The sequence below is a fragment of the Sparus aurata genome, chromosome 5 (assembly GCF_900880675.1).
Source record: "Sparus aurata chromosome 5, fSpaAur1.1, whole genome shotgun sequence".
Lineage (NCBI taxonomy): Eukaryota > Metazoa > Chordata > Actinopteri > Spariformes > Sparidae > Sparus > Sparus aurata.
The window spans coordinates 11,334,724-11,359,360 of NC_044191.1; the positions used below are offsets into that span (position 1 = coordinate 11,334,724).

The 24,637-nt window shown below is 42.1% G+C and overlaps 3 protein-coding genes across 6 annotated transcripts in view; 2 read left to right on the forward strand and 1 right to left on the reverse strand.

Moving 5' to 3' along the window:
* Positions 1-56: 56 nt before the first annotated feature.
* polr3g (polymerase (RNA) III (DNA directed) polypeptide G) lies at positions 57-4,199 on the forward strand. Of its 2 annotated transcripts, none has more exons than XM_030416209.1 (8): positions 57-361; positions 533-664; positions 2,401-2,530; positions 2,960-3,025; positions 3,110-3,169; positions 3,256-3,317; positions 3,528-3,650; positions 3,761-4,199. In XM_030416209.1, exons 2-8 carry the CDS (start codon positions 554-556, stop codon positions 3,848-3,850), a joined length of 642 nt encoding a protein of 213 aa, XP_030272069.1. In that variant the 5' UTR covers positions 57-361; positions 533-553; the 3' UTR covers positions 3,851-4,199. The 2 variants fall into 2 exon arrangements, with proteins under 2 accessions (XP_030272069.1, XP_030272071.1); XM_030416211.1 differs by having other exon boundaries at positions 71-116.
* lysmd3 (LysM, putative peptidoglycan-binding, domain containing 3) lies at positions 4,060-9,461 on the reverse strand. The gene is made up of 3 exons (XM_030416208.1): positions 9,306-9,461; positions 7,313-7,589; positions 4,060-5,649 (listed from the first exon to the last, which is right to left on the reverse strand). The coding sequence occupies exons 2-3, from the start codon at positions 7,577-7,579 to the stop codon at positions 5,095-5,097; spliced, it is 822 nt and encodes a 273-aa protein (XP_030272068.1). The 5' UTR covers positions 7,580-7,589; positions 9,306-9,461; the 3' UTR covers positions 4,060-5,094.
* Positions 9,462-9,535: 74 nt separating this feature from the next.
* adgrv1 (adhesion G protein-coupled receptor V1) overlaps positions 9,536-24,637 on the forward strand; it is a 117,897-nt gene continuing 102,795 nt past the window's right edge. For all 3 annotated transcript variants that reach the window (XM_030417523.1, XM_030417524.1, XM_030417525.1), the window contains exons 1-3: positions 9,536-9,595; positions 10,187-10,628; positions 23,942-24,129. In XM_030417523.1, coding sequence (XP_030273383.1) covers positions 23,944-24,129 — 186 coding nt within the window. In that variant the 5' untranslated portion in view covers positions 9,536-9,595; positions 10,187-10,628; positions 23,942-23,943. The remainder of the gene's footprint in view (positions 9,596-10,186; positions 10,629-23,941; positions 24,130-24,637) is intronic.

A 24,637-nucleotide genomic window follows, 5' to 3' on the forward strand; every position in this document is an offset into this window, starting at 1 on the left:
CGGGTGAGTGACGACAACCTCAGACGCGCTGCCATTGGCTTTAAATAACGCACGCCCTCTGCGACGTCACGCAGGGGCGGGGTGACGTTAAAGCCACATTTACTGCTGAGTGGAGTGTGAGTGGAGGTTTCCTAGCCGGTGTTAGCAAAACTGTACAGAACCTCATTCGGATTTACGTCAATTTAAGCGATTTCAGGAGTTATTTTACGAGCCGAACCACAGAAGAAATGGAGTAGCCGAATGTTAATGACAAGTAAACTCGAAAAGTGTAAACATGGAGACTTAGTATGGCTACATGCCGATAAGTAGCCCCGAAATACACAGACTTTTACATTAGAAGCAATTTCCTAACAGTCCCATAGTGAGTATTTTAACTTACTGTGTATGTCTGTGAGTCTCTGTTGTAGTTCAACACCGCCTACTATGCAAAGACAGGCCAGAAAGGCGGTGGCAGCTGTGTTGCATTCACTTGTTGTGTGCACACGTGTTTGACAGTGAAGTTGACTGGACACATGTGGACTCTGTGCTGCAGGTACAGAGGAGGCTTGGAGCCATGGCAGGCAAGGGTCGCGGAGTGGCTGCCTTCACTTTCAACGTTGAGGCTCTGGGCATCGGCAGGGGCAGCATGCCAGAAGCCAGGGTGGGGCCCAGCCCGCTGTTTCCAGTAAGTACCGAGCACACACTCACACACACATAGATGCAGAGACCCAATGATGACACATCATTTCAGTGCATTCAATTGACCTAAAAGCCCTCATAGTGTTGCATGATGGCACAATATCTCAGAGAGGGGGGACTTGGAGCATGTAACTGTACTTGTAGTTGTTGACAGGTCAGAGAGATGGGTGAAACCTGCATGGATTTAGTAGGATCTACTTTGATCTATTGAACAAATGTATGAAAAACAATGTTTAATTTACATTCATTAATATAGTTATACAACTTGCGTGCACAGTTTGTCATGGTCTTGTTGAGCACCTGTCAAAAGCGGTGTCCCATTAAACACCTCTTCCAGAGCATGTTCCTCTAACAGACTTTCAGCTGCCGTCGGATGTGTCTGGTTTATTTCTGAATGATGCAGCAAGTATGGGAGGCATAGTCAAAAAATGACTTCTCTTTCTTAATACCTCCTGTGCATTGTGCATTTAAACAGTGGTACTAGGTAAAAATACATTTACGTTACTGAAATATTACTCAGTTACAAGTCAAACAACTGGTATTAAAGCAATACTTATATTTTATTAAGTTAAAGTACAAAGTATTCTTCTTAATAGCTACTCAAGAGTATAGGTTACCAACTCCACTCAATGGTCACGGTCACCTCTCCAAACCTGGGCCTGAGTTTTGTGTTTTTGTGATCAGACGGCCTCACTGGCTACAAAAATGCAGATAAAAGGCTAAAATGTATGCTAGGTAGATTACATGGTGTGATGCATACAAGTAAAATTACAAGTAATTTGAGAAGCTGTAATTAGTTACTTCCATCACTGGTAATCCAATACGGCTTGATTTTATTTTGCATAGACCAACCATGTCATTGTAATTTAGGTGTGTGAGTGTGTGTGTGTGTGTGTGAGTGTGTATATATGCAACATCTTACTACAGAAGAATCATTGTATATGGGTCCTTTGAGGCCCCTGGGGTCTAGTTTTACCTGCTGTGTATGACAACTGTCCACTGACTCGGGCTGAAGGACCCCAAATTCTTACTGTTAGTTTTGTGTCACCGTTTTTGGCTTTCCACAGATTTGTTTATTTGTTGTCATATGTGCAGGAGGTTTAGTTATTTTTGCCCATGTCCATTAGTTGGTTTGTCAGCCAGCCTACACCACTAACAACTACTGAACAGATTTCCACTAACTTCGATGGAGTATGGGTCTCAGCCCAGAATAGACCCCTTTTTAACTTTGGAACAGATCCTGATAAAGGGACAGGTCCTGGAGATTTTCTCGCTTTCTTGAGAATTGTGATTTATTTAAGATTTATTGAATATTGACATTTTCTCTAATTCTCATGGGAGTAATGTATGGTTCTTGATGGGGAAACAATCAGGCTTATTTAGGTGGCTGCTACCTTTCGAGGGATGACAGTTTTACACAGATGCATATTCAAATCCAGATCCAGTGAATATTTGTTTTATTTTTTTGATATTGGATTAGGCTTGATTATAATAATGGTGACTGTTGGGCCTTGGCAGAGATATGGGTATTAAGTGCCTTTCTAATCGTCCATAAATTATCTCTGTTAGTTTAACTGTAGGATCAGTTTTGTGCAGTTCAGTATTATTTTACTGTAATTGCATGCTGCCACATGTGCTCCGTAGTTGTCGATTGAAGATAAGTGCAACAAACCGGTTATGCGATTGCTGTCATCTCCCCTTCCTCTATGTTTCCTCCTCCAGAACACAGACTTTAAGCCGGTGCCGCTGAAAGCAGGCGAGGAGGAGGACTACATGTTGGCCTTAAAACAGGAGATGAGGGGAACTATGCAACGGCTACCTCACAACATCAAGCCTAACTCCAATAAAGCAGGTGAGTCGGAGAGTGGTGCATTAGAGACCTGCCGTCTAATAGAAATGCTATGGCAAGACAGTTGGCTGCTGTGAGGGAAGATAATGCAGCACTTGCGAGCTAAAACATTTAATAAGGGTCATCATGTCTGAGGAGAGGAAAGAAGGGCAGATTTATGGCAGAATATTGAGTTACAGCTGCCGCCTCATCTGAGGGTTTTAATATGATTTCTGTGGTCTAGCTTGATAGGGCCTCTTGAGTTCCCTGATTCATATGGAACCAACGATTGCTTACTCTAAAGTCAAAACTATTAAAACTAGATTTACCGTCTTAGAATCAGGGGTAGCACCAAGAGGTTTGTGTTGGTTCTGATAAATGAGATGTGAGAGCGAATTGGGACTTGTTTAAGAGCGCTCTGAAATAGAACTTTCTCTTGTTTACATTAAACAGAAGTGGAGAAGTACACGGAGAGATACCTGAAGCAAAAACAGATGGAGGATGACGAATGGACTCCAGGTACTTGCACACACGGGCATGTGATTAGAGCAAGTTGAGAAAAAAAGTGGTCATTAACAGAAATATTTATTCCTGATATTTCAGACTGGAACCTCTTCCCGAAAGAATTGATGCCCCAAAAGAAAAAACCTCGAGTTAAACCAGGTATGTGAAATATGAAAGCAATCGTGTATGTAATAAGATCTCATCTGTGGCTATGTGAATAATAACAAAATGCTTAAATCCAACAGGCACAAAGAAGAAAACTGTGATATCACGCAAAGACGCAGAGGCCGTGCTGAGTAAATTAGATGTAAGCTTTTCTTCACTTGTTCTGTGTTGAACTCCTGAGCATTACATTTACTCTTGATTTACTCTCGACCACATTATGCACTCATTAATGAAGGCGTCAAGCTTATGCAATATACACAAGCTCAGGATGTTTGTGTCCTTACCAAGAACGTCTTTCTAAACTTTGCAAACTTTTCGCATCGCTAATCCAATCTTTCTTTCATTATCTCAGGAACTGGCAAAGAACGACGACGGGAACCCTGAAAAGTCAGATGATGAGACTGAAAAGAAAAAAGGGAATGAGGATGAAGAAGAAATTGAAGAGGAAGAATATGAAGAAGAGGACATTGAGGAGGTTGGATAACAAAAGAAAGCCTGACGTTTTTTTAATTGCCACATTTGTGAAATGAAAAGATATGCAACAAGCAGATTTCATATTTGACCGTTTCCTTTGTTTCTCTGTAGGACAACGACTACATTGAGAGCTACTTTGACAATGGCGAAGATTTCGGCGCAGGCAGTGATGATAATATGGATGGGGAAGGAACATACTGAGACGGTGTGACTCAATCCTGCAAACTGAAGCAAGCATGAACTGCTGAGGATTACAGTTATGACGTGAACGATTGTATTGGTTTAAAATGGGAGACACGTTGGGAATATTGTTTATAATGGTTGTTTGTTTTGTTTGGTCATGAGAGGAAAGCTTTCCTTCAGGATTTATGTAAATAAGAGATGCCAAACTATGTGCATACTGGCAATAATTTATTCAAAATAGATGTATTTATTTTGCAGCCTGTAGCACATTCCCACAGTTTGAAAGGCACATACTGTCAACAACACATAATGCTTTTTCATGAAGTGTCAACTGAAGACAGTGATTAAAATAAAAGGGCTATATATATCAAAGTCTGAAATTCCACATAATTACATGTATGAGTCATTGTGGGAATACTGTGCATTTCCCATTGTCCTCACGACGCTCTTTGAGGATTTCTGTAATAAGAAAAAAAAGAGCATTTCTCTCCGCGCAGGCTAAAGAAACGAAAAATATTCAAGCAACTTTCATGAAAATTCAGAAACATAATTTAACTGGCAAATCCCAATACTGATAGTGTAAGTAAAGGCTAACTCTCAATAGTCTTGAAATAAATTAATTCTATATCAAACATAATGGCAGCAAGAGAAGTGGGAAAATACACTATTTCTAACATGGCAAAAAACACAGTTGGAGCAATTTCTGTAAAAACTGATAAAACCCCATCCGCAGACATAGTTATTCTCTCAGGGTGTGGCCGGTGCTCCATTGCGGAATAAACAAACCGGCTGATCAGAGATCTTTAGAGTTTTCTGTGTCACATACTGAAAATGCAGCAGCGTATATGATAAAAACATCACCTCAATTTTATCGGCTACACTGATAATAAAACTCTGTATTCGTCTTTTAGCGAACCGTAACACTCGTTACCATTTGCCCATTTACACTCCTTGTTGTACAGCATATAAATGCAAATAGGCAAACAAGAGGAATGACTATGGCCACACCCTGAATTTTAGTCTCTCAACCTTATAAAAAACAGAACTGTTCCCACTATAAAGTGACTGTTCCAGTCTGATAGATTGCATTGATATATCAAATCTATAAAACAACTCAAAATGATAACATCTACCCAGTTTTATTAGGTCTCTGAGTTAGCCACAGATCTGTGAAGTTATAATCCCTTGTTATGTTTTCTCAAGCTCTCCGTGTCCACCGTCTCCTTCTTTGTCCACATCCACTTCCTGCTGCTATCCGTTAATCACAACTTGTGGTCATTAGCTTTGGTAATATTGCCATGATGGCTGACGTCAGCTTTCATAAGAACCTCATAGTACAGCAGATAAAACACAGGCGTGACGATGCCAACAACCAGCATGATGGCCACGGCCGTCCACCATCTCATGCCCCAGTCTGCTCCGTAGTAAGGGTCCTTTCTCTGCGCTGGTTTATACTCGACTTCTCCTAGCAGTGGCTGCTGTTGCTGCAGCGTCAAGGAGGACACGACCTCATTCAGGGTGCTTCGAGATGGACCTGTGGATTTCACCAGCCGCTCAATGTCCTTGTCCTTCTCCATGAGGAATCCTTCCACACTGTCGGTGGAAGAAGAAGAGTCTGTGGAGGACTCGGAGGGGAGGGAGGTAATGGAAGTGATTTGGGGCAAGCGCCTAGCACCTGAGGGGGAGGCAGAGTTGAGAGGTCCAGTGGTGTGAGTCTCAGTCAGGACGCTGAAGCGCCTCACAGGAATCTTGACTGAGCGCAGGGCGAAGAAGTCCTGCTCCGTCAAAAGGTTGTTGGCACGCTTTATATCAGCCACCTAGGAAAGACACGTAACATACAGTTACTACGCTTGCTATGTTACTATGCTGTTACTACAGTTACTATGCTATGTTTACAGACAGATGATTTTATATTTACTCTCACAAGAATATTCTGGATTCTAAGTCAGGATTTGTGGTCAAAATGCCAACTACTGTCACAATACACAAAGATTGAAATGATATATTGCGGCTTTATTTGACAGGACAGCCTCTGACATGAAATGGGATGAGAGACAGCTACATGTCCTCTACTAACCGTGGGCCACAGCGAGGACACAGTCCGTGTCAGTGGGGCACACACTCTACCAACTGAGCTACCATGGGACTCCTAACATGAATATCTATCAAAGTGTTTCGTCGTATGCTACTGTATCAGTCATAAGCTGAATAATTTTAAATAGTATAGAGGTGTGATGGGATCTACTTTGATCTACAGAGTCAAAAGCAAAGTTGAAACAAAACTGCAGACTTGTGTGTGGGGAAGAGGCGCCGCTCAACTGCTATGAGCCAGCTCGAGTGTTCGGAGCAAAGCCGGACCTGAGGAGTGCACGAGTGAGGAGAAGGACCACAAATGATCCTGCAGTCATGCTTGTTTACACAACCACAATTGCTGTTGAAAATCTATCCGATCCGACTCGGTCACACATGTTGACACACAAGGTAGTGTAAGGAAGTCATTTTAAGTCTTGTTGCCTGACTTCCCTAAGGCGGAAGTAGCAACGGCGACCTAATGAAATGCACCAGTAAACTGAGTTATCTTATAGATTTCCCTGGGTTTGAACACTGTTGGAAACATTTTACCTTTACAGTTAATATGGTTTGCTGGCAGTTAGTTACATGTTTGCAACCCTGCAGTCACAGAGCAACATTAGCATTTATTTGGAGTGGCCACCTGGTAAATGTAATTCCATATGGCTTTCTGGTCTCCGTCAACTCCTGAAGGAAACATCCAGCTCTTTAGCTGCTGAATGCTGCGCTATGTTCACCAGCAAGACACCAATTTTGTCTGCCTGCCTGAGCAGATGGTGCACAGTGTTTTTATTAAGAACACCTGCCTGATGCTTAGATATTCATAACGCTCCATCTCCTTCTACACATTGATTATACGTCAATGTTTATACATTGTCTAGATATTCATATTCACTATTAAACATTTATTTTCAATTTTATTTAAGGAGCAGTATGTTGTTTTGGGGAAGAAATTTTAATTAGAAAGTAAAATATTCACTGATTTCATGACTTTAACTAGACAAATTGTCCTCAAAGGACAGCACAATTTCATATTCTTTTACATTGTTAATATTTGCAGGACCATTCTAAGTAGCCATCTTTTTTAGCTTCAAACACTATACTGTGGACCTTGTTTCCCTTTTGAGGACAGCATTCGTTCAGGCACAAAGCGTTATTCACCAAATAAACATTTCTGAGTTTATTTACTGTGTAGATATTACTTTATTTTAGCTTAATGTCTTTACCAAAACTACATAGTGCACCTAATATAAAGCTTATAATGGCTATGTTTTACATTTGTGTACAAGTGTATGTAAGAAAAGAAATAACATTTTAAGAACAACTTTAACATGAAAGACTGTAGAGTTGGAATTCACAAGAGGAGAAAGACAAACAGAGACAGACACACAGTTCTGAGCACAGACGTACTGAGCAATGGTACTGCAGGGCGATGCTGTTCAGGGTGTCACCCTCCTGGATATCTCTGGTCAGGTAGATAATATCCTCCATTCTCTCTCTGGAGGTGCTCCTTCGCAGCCTCTCTCTGCCACGTGGCCGCAACTCATAGCTCTCGCCATCTTCCTCTGACAGGTCATTCTCGGACCCATTGTTTCCAAACAGATAGGCGTGACCGCCATTGGCTGGCTGCACCATGGTGGCGGACTGGAACCCATAGTGCTGGTTTCTACTGGACATTTTTTCTTCACTGTAATGAGAAAAGAACAAAATATGCTTGATTACCACATCTTGAACTTGTGCAGCATATTTCTTTAACCTGAAGGAAGTTAACAAGGAACACTTAAAGGGGTCTTGTGGTGCTTTTTGAGTTTTTGCCTTTCCTGCATTGTGTTATGAAGCATTTTTGTGCATGTAAAAGGTCTGCAAAGTGAAAAAGCCCAAAGTCCACGCCAAAGGGAGTGACTCTGCAACAGAATACACCGCTCCTGAAACGCCTGCTTTGGAGTCGAGCCTTTACATCTGTAACTTATGTGCATCACTATGTAACAGCCGTTGTCTCACTAAAGGGGTGCTGCAGCAGTGCATCATATGAGAAAAATAATGTGTTTTCTGAAAATTTAAGTATATAAAACTATTCTACTAGGACCCCTGAATAAAAGTAAGAACCTGAAAATTAGCTAAATATGACCTCTTTAAAGCAAAGGTGTGCTATCTAGCGAATATGATATGTTCATGATAGACACACAAGTCACTTTGTGCCAGTGTAACTTGACAGGTAGAGCATGAAAGACTTGGCAAAAAAAATTTAAAAAATGCAGGTGACTATTGTGTTATTCTTTCCACCAGTTTTGGCAGCCTGTGGGTAAAGTTTACTTTGGGTTTGGGTTCAAGCTTAGTATGTTCCATTAAAATCATCAGTGTCAACCCTAATGTGACCACTGTTTTAGATCATCTCCCAAATACAACCAATCAAGCTGTACAGATAGAGACAAGACTGTGAGCTGGTCTATGTCTAAGACCCAACATGCATTTCTTCCCCTAAAAGCTGCAACTAACAGGTGCTGGCAGCAGCGAACTTCACTTACAACTAACATTGCATTCTCACATTATTCAGCATGCTGAACCAGAAACGAAAGGCCACATATCTGGCAGTCCTGAACATGCAAGTTACAGTAAAGATAGCTAGATAAGATTTGGCCTCTTCCGATATGAGAGGTGACGTTTCAGGCAAGCACATCCAATCCTCTGATGTCAAGGTCCTCTGTTTATGTAACATTTCTGGCATCTTCCCTATTTCGACCTCGGGAACACCACCAGCTACGTGGCATATTGTAAAGATAATGTTATAGATCTATTCCCCCGTCACAACTTATGATTATCCTCACCTTTTAGCAAAGCTAAGCAGACTTGACTGCTGGTTACTTAAATCCAGATGCTAGATTCCTGACCCACGTAAGGTAATGTTAGCTAACGTTAGGCTACTGCCTAACAATCTAAATCCTTAACCATAAAAACACCAACAACTATCTTGCATCAAGTACGCAGGCGTGTGATTAACCAGCTAAGCTTGCAAAACCTTACTGTGGATAAAATAGCACACCTGACTACTTAACTAAGCAATTAATATGGCAGTAAAGCAACATAGCTAATGCTACACGTCAGTATCTCCCACCCCACTAAATCCAGTCGATGTCATTGTCCAGTGGACACTGTAAACAAATTTGTTTAAGCCGCCGCATAAATAACGCCAATGAAACGGTCAGGTGGGTCTTCAAACGATATAAGTTCAGGTTACAGTAACGTTACACAGTTCGCAAACTAAGAACCCTCTGCACAGGCTAGGCTAGTGCTAACTAGCGTCCATTTATGTTATGTGGCTAGTACCGTTAGTACATTTCTATCGGGTAACGGTCAAATCTGGTGGGTGAGATATGTGGATGAAATCGTCAACGGCTACCCTTACCTGAGAAAGTGAACACCGGATCAGTCAGTTGATCTGAATAACATCCATACTTCCATCGGAGCAGCTTCGGTCTTACCTTGCCTTTGATTAAGGCTAGTTACCTACCTGCTAGCTACCGTTGAATTGATACCGCTCACGCCACGTCAACAGAATATTACGTAATGACGTTGCCACGGACGCCTCAGACAAAGCACTCACTTTTAATCACGAGATGGCGCTAAAGGTCAAGGTAATAATAGCTCGGACCGCTAATGTTTGGGACGTTTGAAGTAATTTACGGAGATTTACATGTAAGTTATGTATTACATTTTTATTTCGTTGTTATTCAGAGTGTATTCACATTCTTATTAACTCATTTCTCAGTGTTTATATAACGTTATACCAACTATGTTGGTCCAATGTGTAAATAAACTTAAACTACCTAACGTTACCCAGCCATCAGAAACAAGATAACTACAGATAACTCAGCTGGCTTTCTTAATTAGCTAAATAAATTCCCTTTACCACGTTTAAATATGCAGTATTTAAGTCTAAATATGTAAATGCAAGTTTTGCACAACTCCTCCTAAAAATAGCATATAACATATATTTAGAGTTGTAATACGTATTTTTATATATGTTCAACCGGGAACAACGTGGTCGTTGACGATGCAAAAGACATTTCGCATAATTCTGCTTGTGTTTAGGCTAGTTATGATATTATATCAGATTTCAAATTACAACTTGATGATGTACAGATTGGAAACACAAGTTCATGCACAGAGAGGACAGCTTCTATGGACAGCTCTGTGCCTGTCCGGCTCGCAGGGTGGAGCTGTCCACCACCACACCGAGCAGCACCCTTGAGAGACAAATGGGATTAAAACATCTTGTCTCATTAGGGAGCAAGCGGGGGACGAGCCGGAGTCCCTGAGGAGCTGCAGACTAATCTTTCCACCGGAGCAGTGAGTCGTGCGTATGTGTGTGTGTTTGAGTGTGTGTTTGTGTACAGTAGCAGCAGCCCTCACATGGCTACAGGAGCCCGGAGCTGAGCGTAGAGAGAGCACAGGGTCCTGAACAGACCGGGGGAACCGCTCAATCTCCTCGTATTTCTCCCGGCTCCAGTCCCGTTAGATGACATACGCGCTTCATCCCATGTTGTTTACCGGGGACCCAAAGCTGCCGAGAGAAAACCCAGCACAACACAAAAACATGATGCACTTACTGGCTGCTGTTTGAGAAGAGAAAGAGCTGAAGACCTCGGGAGCGCTTATCGATGTTATCCTCAGCATCAGATATATTATAGTAATTCATCTTGGACGGAGAGGCCAAGCAAGGTGTCAGGTAAGTTGGAATCACTCATTTGATGACTCCTTTTTTTTTTTTTTATTGATGTGTCTGTTGGTTTTTTTGTGATCGTGGGCCAAGCCAAACTTTGCTGATTAATTTCACAGAAAGATGCGAGAAGAAAGCGCTTTGTGACACATGCTCGCATCGTCTCCGGGACAATGCAACCGCCTTGAATTGATTTTTCAGTGAGTGAGTCAGTAATGATTGGTGACTCCAGGCGCTATTGCCAGTGGTAGATTAATAGCACGGAGGAATAAAGGAAACAAATGAGTAGCGATACTCCTCATCAATTATGCCAGACAGCTCAAGCAGACATATTGTATAACACTATAAGAAAACGATTAAAAGTGGTTGGCCGCTGCTAATTTCTTTTCGCATTGTGCCAAAATATCCCCCTCGGTGCGAGCTAATAAAATTGAAAAGCCTAAATATTGATTCAGCGCAATCAGTAAATGAATGGCCGGGCAGCCCATTGAGGAGGGAGACAAACGCTTCCATGGTTACATCCAGGATCTCCAGTGTGATTACTGCGCTTTGTGTGGGTTTTCTCTCTCACACTGAAATAAAACAACAATTCAGGGGGAACTGCCACACATGGTGAGCTGGAGACCCTCTCATAAAGGCTCCGTTGACTAATCTATAGGCTTACTCTGGCCATAAGTAATCTTGGCACACTTTGAGTTGCGCACATGTGCTGTTACTGTTAAATCAGCGAGTGGTGCCTGCAGCCTCATTGTGCTGCTGCCTCTTTGCGTATTTTACGCAGATGTTCAGGCTCCATAGTTTACACCAGTTGATGGGGTGGGGTGTGCGGTGCTTGAATAATTGATAATAATCCACCTTATCTCCAATTGATTTGACATGATGTCATCTTGCTGCGTCCCTCGCAAATCTCTTTTGTTGCCTCCTCTGTGGTGCCTCAGCAGAGTTAAATCCCTTTTCTCACTGGGGAGGAAGGGAGGGAGCTGCCTCTGTATCCATTCAGCGCTTACACCTGCTCTTCCTCAGCGCCAGCCTTCACTGCTAACTGTTTCTGAAATGTATCTTTGTATTAAGGGGTTAGTAAATAATTCGTCCTTTCCCTTTGTTTGCTAAGAGGCAACACAACTTGGCATGAAATTTTCACGTTTTTTTATTTCCTCCAGCTTATAGTCTGATAGGCTATCATCACAAACACACAGGTCGGTCTGACGTATTTTTTTTCTGGATTTGTCTCCTCTGAGATCCACACTTTTAGAGCTCATGGTCCTTTGTTTGTCTGTGTTTATGTCATCGCCTGGCAGGGGTCAGCCCCCAGTCGCCTGTGTGAGGGTCTGAATGTGATTCACTGGGCGGAAACTGTTTTACTGCCTGCCTCTCTCCCCTTCTGTCTCACCCTTCTAATGGCTGCACACTACAAAAGGGGACAGTACCATAAACAGAGCCTGTTCATTGATGAAAGGTGCTCAAGTGTTGCACACTGCAGACAGGATGAGATTGATGCTTGCCGGGGATGAGAGGGGCTTGCGTTCCCAGCATGTGGGCATGATGGAAAATAGTAGATGGAGGCACAGCTCTACATACGCTGAACCACTCTGCAACAGGCTGCGCCCGCCTCATCTGCTCTGTGCACCATGGACCACTGCTGGGAGCAAGAGCTATAAAGGATGTCTTTATCTGTTGAATAGAGGACATTAATGTGTTGGGGCTTTGCATGGCTTGATAGCTGTATGCATGATCCTGTGGATCTACAGTGGTTCCATAACCTTGGAACATATCTGTGCTAGTTAAACTGAAGGATGTGATATTGTTTTCTTACATGTTTTCTGCATCTTACCATATGCTCATTATATTCACATAAGAAACTGAGGAGACCGATGGTCATTTACACATCGCAAAATGTTTGCTTGTCTTGTCTGAAGTGCATGTTCTGGATTTACATTTTTCAAAGAGAAAACCAACAGACCAATACCCACAATGCACCTCTTATTAGTTATGGTCTGGTTTTCATTTCCACACCTCAGGAGGATAACATGTTGTACCTACTTCCCCACTTCTCCATTGCCCTTAGAAGTACCATGCAGTATAACAATTCCTAATCCCTTGGTGCAAGACATGTATATCACAAACCTGCCTTTTTTTCACGGTGCTGGGAGCTGACCGGGTTCACTGAATGCTTTTTTGAGTGTGTGAACCATAGGTATTGCATTTTTGAAACATCAGATCAGATTCCCAAGAAATCTTTTTGGAGCGGTAGATTCTTAGTAATACCCTAATGCACAGCTGTAATGTGCGCGGTTTCCACAAACATTATAAAACAGTGCAAAATTCTTAATATTTAAATGATTTCCTGTGCTGCAAGTGGTTGTTAGATTATATTTTATACATTGCAATCATTTTCAGATTTTCCTCTGCCAAGAAGGTAATGTTCTCACCCGTGTCCATCTGTTGGTTGGCTGGTTTGTCAGCAGGATGCATGATGGAGAATGGTTCTTGGCCCAGAATTGCGAGTTGATCAAAAAAATGATCTTGAAGAAAAAATGAAAAAAAATCCAGATCTAGTGGATCTGAATGTTTTATTCGCTATAGGATTAGGCTTAATTGAATTAAAGAGCGCTGTTGGGCCTTAGTGGAAGTATGCACTCTACTGAGTGCCATTCTAGTTGCTCCTTGATTTTGTGACATTTGGCCAGTTTCTGAAACAAAGCACTGCTGTGGTGTAGGGATTCACTGATCAGAGGCTGATACTGGATATCTGTCCAGTACTGACTCAAATAGATGGCTCGGGTGTCTGTGACAATTGGGCTGATCTTGGCACCAAGTGATTAAAATAAATTCTATGTTTACATCTATGTGCTAATTTATGTATATATATATATATATATATATATATATATATATATATACATATTTACAGAGTTATTTGTTTTTTGTACTCATTTGTACTGTGGTTTAATTTAACACGTTTTTTTGCACTAGTTTGGTTCTTAACTGTAATTCAGTGTTTACATTTAGTGCTTTTTTTTATATCTATGTATTAATTTGTTACCCTTTGTTTTACAAAGTTAGACTAAGGCTCAGGCTTGTAATGTTTAATTATAGCCTGATGATGATTTTCATTTAAAATAATTATCTCAGTCAAATAAACTTAGTGAAGCATACAGTTTATTAATGAAACACTGGTATCGGATTGGTACAAGGTATCACAAGTTCAGGTATCAGAATCGGATCAGAATGGAATAAAAATGGACCGCTGCCTCCCCACTGTGGGCAGACATTATGATTAAGCCTCTCAATTCTATGAGGAGATTTTGGAGAGACAAGGAGTGTGCTATAAGGTCAAAAAAAGAAAATACAAAATGCAGGAAAATGCCTAACAACAGCACAAGATAAAAGAAAGTGATCCATACCACTGATGAAGGAAGGAGTTTAGCATGCCTCAAACACTTCACATGGATCTGGAGGCCTGTCTAGTGCTCTCAGTGAAGGCTACTTTTGTGACAGGTTAAAAAACAAGGAACAAAGTCCAAGGTAGAGTGGAGTACATGGATACAAACCACAAATTTTTATGAAAGGACTATGTGCGTTTTCATCAGAACGATGTGTACAACTCTCATTGAGGTGAAAATAATGTTTCTTTAGTGCTAAGATCTGATGTAGCTAATGTTGTATTTACTCATTTCTATCAGTAGTTTCTACTTCTACTATCCTTTAAGACAGGAACAGTAGTGGTTCATTTTTTCCCTTGTGTTTAACTTGACTCACATCATCAGGTTCAATGCCAGAATGTCTGGGAACCCTGCTGAAGTTGATTTTAGATTTAGTGAATGAACAAATTCAAGTCGTGAATAAGTCTCTTATAACGCACTCTGGGATTTTAAGACCTTGTTTTTTCAAAAATCACTTGACAGTTCATGCTTACGCACAGGAGACAGTGTCGTGTTTTAGTAGTTGTTGTGCTTGGAGCAGAGGGACAGGAAAATGGTGGGCCCTCAGCGATGGCCAACAATCCTGAGGTCTCTTTAGTGGGCCTGACCAACCACGTATTGTTCCCGGTGAGAGGATGCTAGTACGGTCGCAGCAGCAAACCCTCGGCCATGACCTTGCTGTCAACTCTCATAATCGCCCTCAAATACATACACTTATTGTTATATCTTGCACCCTGTAGAGGTGACGGGGAGCCTCCTACAGCTCCCCAGCATCTCCATTCGAGTATTAAACTTGAACCCTGACCTCTTGATGCTAGTAAACCAGTAGCTTCAGATCGCTCTGCCTCAGAGCCTCTCCTACCTGCTGTGCTGAGCGTAACGCATGACCAATTCCTCTATTAGGTCTAACAATGATCAATAACAAAACACTCCACCACAAATTAATGAATATCAATCGATAACAGAAAAACATGAGAAGTTCTGTTAAGTCGTATGGTTACTTTGTTTGAATCCACTTAATCCAACTAAAGCAGCTATTTTTCATTTCAACTTGCAAACTGCGTGGAAAATCAGTGCAGGAAGCGCACAGAGCAACATCCTTTTCTCAAATGTCAAAACAGTGAAAAGTAAAAGAACATTTAGGAAGGCTGTTTCCTCTGGCCTCTGGTTCACATTAGCTTGGCTAGACTCTGTACAAATTAAATTAAGGACTGTCTGAAGCAGGGATTCTTTTTTTTTCTCTTCTTTTTTTTTTTTGATCATTGAATGATCTATTAAGCCTGAAGCGATAAACCTGCTCCCATAACCTTATTTGATAAATGAACGCACTCCTTGGTTACTCTTCACTGATCCCATTTTTCAAACCCGCGGACCCCTGCGTGGGATCCTCTCTCCGGCCATAAATCACCATGAGTTCTACCCCTAGCCTCGATGTTTTGGGGGGAGCCACGTGGAACACACCCCTTGGTGGCCTCCGCTTCCTGTGCTAATTTAGACAGGTCAGGTTGAGTAGGTCACACTTCGGCTGGAAGGACATCATGCCTATCCATCCTTATACCCTTCATTCCTTGCATCCTCACATTAGGATTTCTGTGTGTGTGTGAGAGAGACAGAGTGAAAACTAGTGAACTTCAGAAAAGGAAGGGTTGGGATGTCCAAAAAACAAACACCTGCTGATGAAGGTCACCAAGTCTTAGAACAATCTAGCGAAACCCAGACTTCTCTCCATTACTCTTTAAACATATTTATCTGCCATTGATCGATGCGTGTGTATGACCTATTCTGTATTACTTCATCCACACAGATACACTTGTTTCCACCCCCCACCCCCCCATCTGCTCAATCCCTTACACCAGCCCCTCTTTCTTTCTTTCTGTTCTTGTCTTTCTCTGTTTATCTCTCACTTCCCTCATTGTACTGTAGTTGGTCACGGCAGAGGAATTCCACACGAAGGTGGGGGTGGTTGATACGAGCGTGGCTGAGAGGTGGCAGGGTGTGTTTATCGTTGTAAAAAGACGTATTTATCCACTTTCTCTGGATGCCTTTCATTATAGATTATAGGTTTGTGAGTAAAACATGCCAAGAGATCAGGAGATTGTAAAAGGAAAAAAACACACCCCGCCTCTTTGTGTCTTTCACTGTGTGATCTGTGATGTGCTGCCAAGAAGAAATGGCTTATACTGAATATTGCTGAATGCAAGATGAGATACTGTTGAAGTTGATTGGTGTGTTTTTTGGTTAAGTGTACAACAAGACCCACAATCACATGTATGCTGGCTTCAGTTATATGTAGGCACCTGTAAATGCATCTTCTCACAGTGGCAGTTGAAAGCAGCAGTTCTGTTATTTTTCTGTATGATAATAAGGAGTCTCCTGACCACACTCGCTCAGGGATTTGCCTCCTCCTCAATCCTGCCATCTGGCCCTTCAATGCTGCAAAGGCTTGAAAGAGGGGCTGCCCCACACCTACTGTATCGGGAATGTGTGTGCTGTGCGTGTCCTTGTTTAGGAGTGATAGAGTAGGGCAGAGAGAAAAGAAGTGAGTCTGAATAGGATGGCTTGGATTCTGTTGGAAGAGGAGGCCAGCGTGCCAAAAAGTGGGAGAAACAAAAGAATCGAGAACTGTGGCAATTTTAGAAATGCACACAAAACACAAAAAGGAGCATGAGTGAAAAAAAAAGCCTGCTCCTTAAAGTTGTGTGCTAGTCAGTGAATCGTAAAGTCCCGCTTCTCCTCCAATGAAAATACACCCCCGTTCTGGGTTGCCTCTCTGTTTTGGGAACTCTTTTGAAATGCAATTAGCATTTCATCCAGGCCCAACCGGTTACATGCAATGAAGTAATACCCTTTCTAATTTGGCCCTTTGGTCTGCGAGACTGTGGAGAGCACAACATTGTTTAATCCCCTGAAAGTGCTTTTCTGTCTGCTTCCATCACTGTGTGTCATACAGGCTAATCAGTCAGCCAACACTCAAACTGGAAAATGCTCTAAATTGCTCACGCACTGGTTCCTACTCAATTGGAAGTACTTTCCTTTTTCTATATTCCTTGCTCCCCACTGTTTCCCAAGAAGAAGAAAAAACTCTTGTTTTTAGTTAGAGATGCGAGATGCCATTGGCTCAACTTAAGAGCAGCCGACCACGGCCGTGAGGACAATACCTCAGTAAAACTCTCCCTCACTCTGTTTCTTTTTTCACAGTAAAATGCACACTTGATTGGCAGCCTCTTGCCCCTGAAGGAGAAATGCCTGGTTGAAAAGTATCGTCTGACAATAGCTGGAAGGCTGACCTCATGCATTTTTGTTCTTTAGAGAGGTATTCATTCAAGTGTTTTCTTGGTCCCCTTATGTGGAATGGCATAATTTGGCTGCAATTCAGCTGCCATCCGCATTTCCCCAAAATCTTTCCCTTCCTTCTTGTTGAACTAATGGTAGGTTTTCTGTTTTTCTCCTCAAAATAAATAGAACTCTGTTTTTGGCTGGAGCTCTCCAAAATAAGCCCAGTGAGTAACACAGAGTTTTTTGTCAGATTTAATGATGTATGTTTTAGCTCTACTTGCTTATTAAGTTTCTTAATTTCTTCTCCCCATCTTCGCTACATGGCGAGAACATTCACTGATCTAAAAATACCAGAGGGAGAAACTACATGTGAAGTGCAATTATGGGCTTGTGAGTTGACCGGGTATGGCAGCCGCGGCTACGCCGGGCTGAGAACGGACGGTGGGTGGTTTCTGAGGTAGGGCCCGACACACATTGGGCTGGTAGCATCGCTTAGCGGGGAGCACAGCTCAAACAGAAAACAATCCAATAAACAGAGCAGAGGAGGCACCATGGTTTGGGGCCAAACACATCGCCTGAGACTTATAAATGCAAGTTCAACTGGCAGAACCCTGTCTATGAGTTGAAAAACATTTTGTTTATATACATTTAATCACGCAGTTTTATTAGATTTTTATTTTGCATTTAAGGTATTGGTAACCTTAGTAAACCCTTTCAATAACCATTTTAATAAACCCTTTCTTATATTATATATTTTTCATATCTAATCTGACCCCTGAATAATAACCCACCATTTTCCGTTGGTCACATCCCTAAAAGACTGGCTTAATGCATAAATACAGCTACATATGAAAGCCTTTATCACCTCTTTCTGTATGTCTTTCTACCCACAACACCATCTGTCTCTGTATTGCTGTTTACTTTTATGTTTATCTCTGTCACTCTGTCATACTGTGTGCGTGCTCGGTTTTTAGTGTGAATTTGTCCTGAGGAGACACATGCAAACGTTCCAGGAACACTGTTATATTAGTAGATGGTAATGACAGAGCAGTTTCTTTTTGTGGCCAGACTGACTCCAGATCATCGACCAGAGCTGTAAGATTGATGAATGAGATCCCACTGCAGGCCTCCCAGTGTCAGAAAACTGGAGATCCCTTTGTGCGTGTGTGTGTGTCTGGGTCTGTGCGTGTGTGCAGGCATGTGCATGTGTGCATGTGACCAACTGCGAGATATAACCACAAGCTCCTCACCAAGGGCGTCTCAGGACCAGGGAAGCCTCAGGGCAGGGATGCCTCATGGGAAAGCCCTTGATTAAAACTCTACAGACTGTTATCCCACACACTCTCCAAAAGGAACCAAAGGAAGTGGGAGAATGGCTTTCCTTTTTTTCAAGCTTTTTTCCTGTACCAATAATTCTCAGCTAGATAACTAGGGGAAAGGCATGTCGTTGGCTATGATTATAAAGGCTGGCAAGGAGAAGAGAAATTCAAGTGACTTACCACCCAACCTAACAGCATGTGACAGCACATTTGTGATTGTGCACTGTATACCAGTATCGAAGGCCCGATCAACTGACCAGCCACAGATGGCACATGGCACGTTCTATATGGTGAATCCTGCAGTGTCACGCTTACTACCATCCTCTGACTGTGAAGTCTTGCAGTGAATAATTAATGTTAAAGATTACGACACAGAGGCCACTGTTAAGAGAAACCCTAGAGGCATCAGCGTCGAGTGCTGACCCCAGGAGCAGCCCTGCAACCAGACACCTCCTCAGCACCTCTGACAGGGATATCCAGTAGATCAGTTAGCGAGTGTATGTGTGTGTGTGGTGTGTCTGCAAGGGATCTGCTGTAATAGTTTTTGTGACCAGGCTCCTGACACCAGTAGGCTGCTTTATAGAGGGCTGACAGGTGATGGGGGTCAAACCACCAGTGACCAGCACTTATCACAGTGACTGGTCATGTGGTTTATCATGTTTGAGCCTGCGGTGAAGAGAATGCTCTCTGGTGATGAGCTGTCCATCAATGAGATACAGCAAAAGGAGTTTGTCTCCAAGAAGAGGGAAGCGATAAGATGTGTGACAGTATATCAGAAGATAGGAATGCGTGATTGCAAGTGGATGCTGAAGGGATACTCTATGGAGTGTGTGTGTGTGTGTGTGTGTGTGTGTGTGTGTGTGTGTGTGTGTGTAGGTGGGCGGGTGGGTGGGTGGGTGTGCATGTGTGTGTGTGTGCATTTGTGTGCGTGTATGTGTGTGTTTCCTATGCATTGTTCGCTTCAGCTTTGATCTGAGCTTAGTTTGGGACTGCTGTTGGAGCTCAGTGCCCAGCGCTAAGAAACTTTCCTGGCAGGCACAAACCCTACTTGTGGAAGAGGACCATAACTCTAAATGACTCTGCATATTGAAAAGAAGAAAGACGTTAGCTGGAAGTGTTATGTGATGAACAAAAACGGTTATGGTGAAAGCAGGTTCAAGGTCAAGGCTTAACGAAATAATAATCTGATTTAAACACTTGCTTTCGGAATTTGCACCTAATTGTTTGTGAGAATGATTGAGGATTGTTCCAAGCTGAAAGTAAAATTTACACAAAAACAATGCATTGTTGTTATGTTGTGTATGAATACAATTATCTGCATCACATATTTAGCCAGTACTAGGGGTGTGCCAAAATATCGATACTACGATATATCCCGATATTTCGTCTTGAGGTACGTTATCGATACACTGGTGCCAAATATCGATATTAAAAAATGTAAAAAAAAATAAATAAATAAATATATATATTTTTTTTTTTTTTTTTTTTGCCCACCACCTCCACCCCTCTTCGGAGGACAGCTTTATCTTTATTCAAACATAGGTATTCAACCAAATAAAATTAAAAAAATGGTTTAAGCAGCTCTGAAACCCACACAATAGATATTTAATGATAGTTGTAGTCAGTGTGTGTGTTAAGAGACACTGTGCAATATACTCTTTGTTTACTTGGCTGTCATTTAAGTGAAATTGATTGACAATGTTTTGTCATTCCTGTGAAATGGATTCAGTGAGTCAATAAATTCTGAATTTCTTCATTGAGACAGATATCGTGATGTATCGTGGATGAAATTTCTTGCAATATATCGATTATCGCAGAATCGCTGTATCGTGATATTATCGTTATCGTGGGCAAAATATCGTGATAGTATCGTATCGCGAGGTACCTGGTGATACCCAGCCCTAGCCAGTACTATATACTAACTATACTAAGGCTCCTGAAGATGCTGCGGCTCCCCCTAAAAAAATTGTCATTTTATTTATTTATTTATTTATTATATGACAAATTAAGAAGGTCCAAATAATTAATAATTTGTCATATACAGCATTTTACAAAGTTTTTGAAGTGGTGTGGGAAATTTCTCTTTCTTCATCTAATTGCTGCACTATGTTGTTGGTCAAGCTTGTAGTCTGCTGTAGTGCAAACTGTTTGGAAATTGTGGTTGATAACTACTAAATATAAATGATTCTGGCCATTCAAAGAAATAGAAGAAATACGAATGTCAATCACCTTTTACAATGATGTCATTATGTAGACTGACCCCTCTGCACCCCCAACTTTGACTGACCTTGCGCATCCCTGGTGCTATATATAGTGGGTGATACATGATTATTTTATGTCTGTGCTCCAGGAAATAAAGTAGCGCAATAAGTCAGCTGACTGAGGTCAGATTCACAAAATAAGTCAATAAAAGCAATTTTGGATGTTCAGAATATGAAGGTTCTTTAGTTGTGGTTTTGGCTGTGGCTTGTTAAAGTGCCAGCTCCCACAGTCCTGGCCCCTGCCATCATTTTTGTGTTTCTTTGGCTCAGTATATTTGTGATGGACAGTGTGTTTTCATGCATTTTAGAACTCTCCAGTGTCCTGGCCTGTCACCCAGCTGCCGAGCTGAGCACTGAGACCTTGCACTTTGGATGCATATGCAGACGGCGACAGTTTGTGCAAATCCATCCATGTATGCAAACTTTTATGTGTGTGTGCACCATGCAACTGTGTCTCTGTGCATCTCTCTACATGGACTCTGACTCCCAGCCTTATCAATGTCAGAGGTCTGCGCCAGGCACTCCACGCCGCCTTTTGCTGTGACAGACAGATCCTTGGTCCCCCCCGTGGTCCCCGGGGTCAGGGTTGGCACAATGCATGATGTCAGCACAAAAACTGCCCTGCTGCTTATAAAACAGACCTGTGCCATCCACACAGCATCTGCTTTGTATTAGGTTCTTTGAAGGAAGCATTTGGGTCAGTGGATGTGAAACGGACCACCTCTCTGTTATAAGGGGTTAGGAGAAGAGTGGGTTGGACGCTTGCTACCATCCATCTTAAAGATTGTGGTCTTAGTGATGTTAGGCAATCATTTGGAAGTTTCGAAGTGGAATTAAGGCAAAGGGATTTACTGGAGAAGAAGTTTGTGAGAAGTCGGACCTTTTGTTCTGAAAACCGAAAGCAGAGATGACGTAAAGAGACTGAGATAAAAAGAGAAAATTTTGACTCTACATGAAGAGGTTGCGATGATCTTTAGCAAAGTTTGCAGGCTGTGGTCAAAGATGTATTGCCATGACTAAAGCAGACATTTGGTACCTTAACCATGGAATATAGCTCAATTAGGCAGGCAAGTGGATATACACTAGCAAGTGTCCAGATGCTTTGAAATTGCACACACCCTCAGGTACACTATTACCTTACAATATTATAGAGCGATACTGTGTGAAGTGCAAGAGAGAGGGTTTATAGCGTTTCATTCAAGTTCTTGGTCAGTGGTGCAGGAAGTTCCCAAAACCAGGAGAGAGAGCAGGGCAGATAACAGGATTTATTCAGCTCCAGCTCCTCTTTGTCCTGCCACACACTCACCTCTCGTCCCCCTTAGCCTCACCCTCTGTTCCCCACTGTCCAGCCTTGCTACCCACCAGCTCTAAATCCTTTTTTGATGGATTTCCCAGCAAATTCTCCACAGCTGGAATGTGTGAGACACATACACAGACACACACATTTGTGGGTCCCTTGACATCAACCTCATCACACAAACTCCCACACACATGCTGTCACGCACACCTATAACATCTGCATCAATTGAATGTGAGTGTATCTGTCAACCATAATTTTTAATGCTGATACAGTGTTTTGCTTGTTCTCCTGTCTAAGCTGACAAGCTGATTGATGGATGGCTCCTGTTAAAACACCAGCCAACACTGAGAATAACTCAGATTGATATAACAGTAATGGAACATATGAAAAATGGGATATTTTCAATGTCCAACTTTCCTAAACGATTTCTGCTTATGAGAAAAGACCCAAACAGCATGACTTCATCCACCGTAGCTGCTGATGTTCTTTTTCAACCTTGTAATTAAGAGAAAATATTTTTTTTTTAAAGTCCTCACGTGTTTGTAATGTTGGCAAGGCTACGTGGTGCAGATTATGAATGGGATGGGTAGAAGGCAGCAGGGAGGGGAAAGACAGGACGAAGTAGCCGCAGTTTAGCTTTAAGATGGCTCCACCCCACTAGTCATGCTGTGTTGTTTTGTTGTGTTAACCATGACAACTGTCTGAGTGGCTCCATCCAGCTTAAGGATTATTCTGGGTGAGAGAGCTGGGCAGTATGGACAGGGGGAGAGGAGAGAGAGAGAGACGCAGAGCAGAGGGCAGATGAGGAGAGGAGTTGAGAGGCAGAGGGGTGCAGAAGAGACAGACTGAGAAACGAGGATGATTGGAGGACGCAGGGGGTCAAAAAGATAATTAGAGAGAGAGAAGAAAGTGTTGGCAGTGCAGGATTTTATCTTCATGCTGAATTACTGAAATTATCTTGAGCGATCGTATTTATTCCAGCATGGCATTAAATTCATGTGGTCCTCAAGAATTAACTACACAACAACTGCCTTAACAGTTATGACAACATGAGGACAACAGCTGTTGGAATTATGGAATAATGTTATGAATCATTTCGACCACAGTGACCAGCGAGCCTGCCAGTCAGCCTGGCTGGCTGCACATTTTCAAAAGTTAGGCCTTTTGAACATCTGGCCACTCAATACTGCCTGTGGATCACATTAGTTTTAATCTACCCTGACAGTATATTGTTTGATTTTGATATCAGCATTCATCAGTATAAAGAATATGGTGGTATCATATATTAATTTCAGATGCTTGTTAAGTGAATTTTAATCATTGTGGATGATGTTTGTGACAAGAGTTGTTCTTGATCTTTGTAAATATGGCTGGGAAGCGCCCACATTGCCCTCGTCTCTGTTGTTTAATCGTAATATTGATTCACAGAGGTCTCTAAATGAAGATTTTGCTGTAATGTGAGTTTTTATGCAATGCGATTGGCCTCTATAGTGGTGATTAGTAGGTGCACATACACATTTTTGACTCAGAATTTGTGCAGTGTGAATGTGTATTAGAACAGATCTCTAAAACACTAAATCTTGGGTCTATTTATGTAGGCCCAGAATGAACTCAAAGTTAACTTTCTCGAGCTTTCTTAATCTGTAAAACTCCTCAAAATGTACCCATATTGGCCTCTGCTTTATTTCAATATATTGTGTCTGTATTCTCTGCATCTTTATTAATGTTTCCCTCTTTTTCATAGGAATGCTCCCTGTCCTCCTGCTAGCTGGGTTGATTCTGGCTCAGTCCATCTCGGGCACTACGTCTGAGTCAGCCACGCTGCAGTTCCTTGGGCAGACTGACTTTGTGGTCAATGAGAGCAGCACAGCTGTGGTCCGGCTGGTTGTGGAGAGAGTGGGAGATCCGGTCAATGTGACAGCTTTGGTTCTGGTAAGACATGGGACGAGCTTCTAACGGATGACTCATTGTGAATACATGCTCATCTATTCTGCCTGTATCTCATCACCTTGCTGTGTTGCTGGGCTGTCACCTTTATGCCCAGTGAAGAAGTGAAACAGTGACCTTTTTTGCCAGACAGGGGCTAGTGTTCAGAGCCAGTGTCAGCAGAAACTTTGTTGGAAATCACACAGTGTGCTTTGGCTTTACATCCTTCACATGGGGGCTAGTGTCAGCTGCTCACAGTTGGTGTCTGGTAAGGTGAGACGGTTGTGTAGTGAAGTGTGGTTCGGGGGGGGGGGGGGGGGGGGGGGTTCCTATGCTTCTTTATATCTTTGCCATATTTCTTCTTGAAAGGAACTATTAACCTTTGATACCTGGGCTTCCTTATTAGTTAATGAAATAGTGTGTAATATCGGAATTTCCTTGGGCATAGACAACATCACAGCAGAACTTAAGATCAAGTGGATAAAGGCAGCAGTAGAAAGGAAGGAAAGAGACA

Bases quoted from the DNA above. Each gene is read 5' to 3' on its own strand.
- polr3g (XM_030416209.1), top strand. From the start codon at position 554: ATGGCAGGCAAGGGTCGCGGAGTGGCTGCCTTCACTTTCAACGTTGAG. The intron at 2,531-2,959 runs GTGAGTCGGAGA...TACATTAAACAG, and splicing joins GCCTAACTCCAATAAAGCAG to AAGTGGAGAAGTACACGGAG. The intron at 3,651-3,760 runs GTTGGATAACAA...GTTTCTCTGTAG, and splicing joins AAGAAGAGGACATTGAGGAG to GACAACGACTACATTGAGAG.
- lysmd3 (XM_030416208.1), bottom strand. From the start codon at position 7,579: ATGTCCAGTAGAAACCAGCACTATGGGTTCCAGTCCGCCACCATGGTG. The intron at 5,650-7,312 runs GTACGTCTGTGC...TGTCTTTCCTAG, and splicing joins CCCTGCAGTACCATTGCTCA to GTGGCTGATATAAAGCGTGC.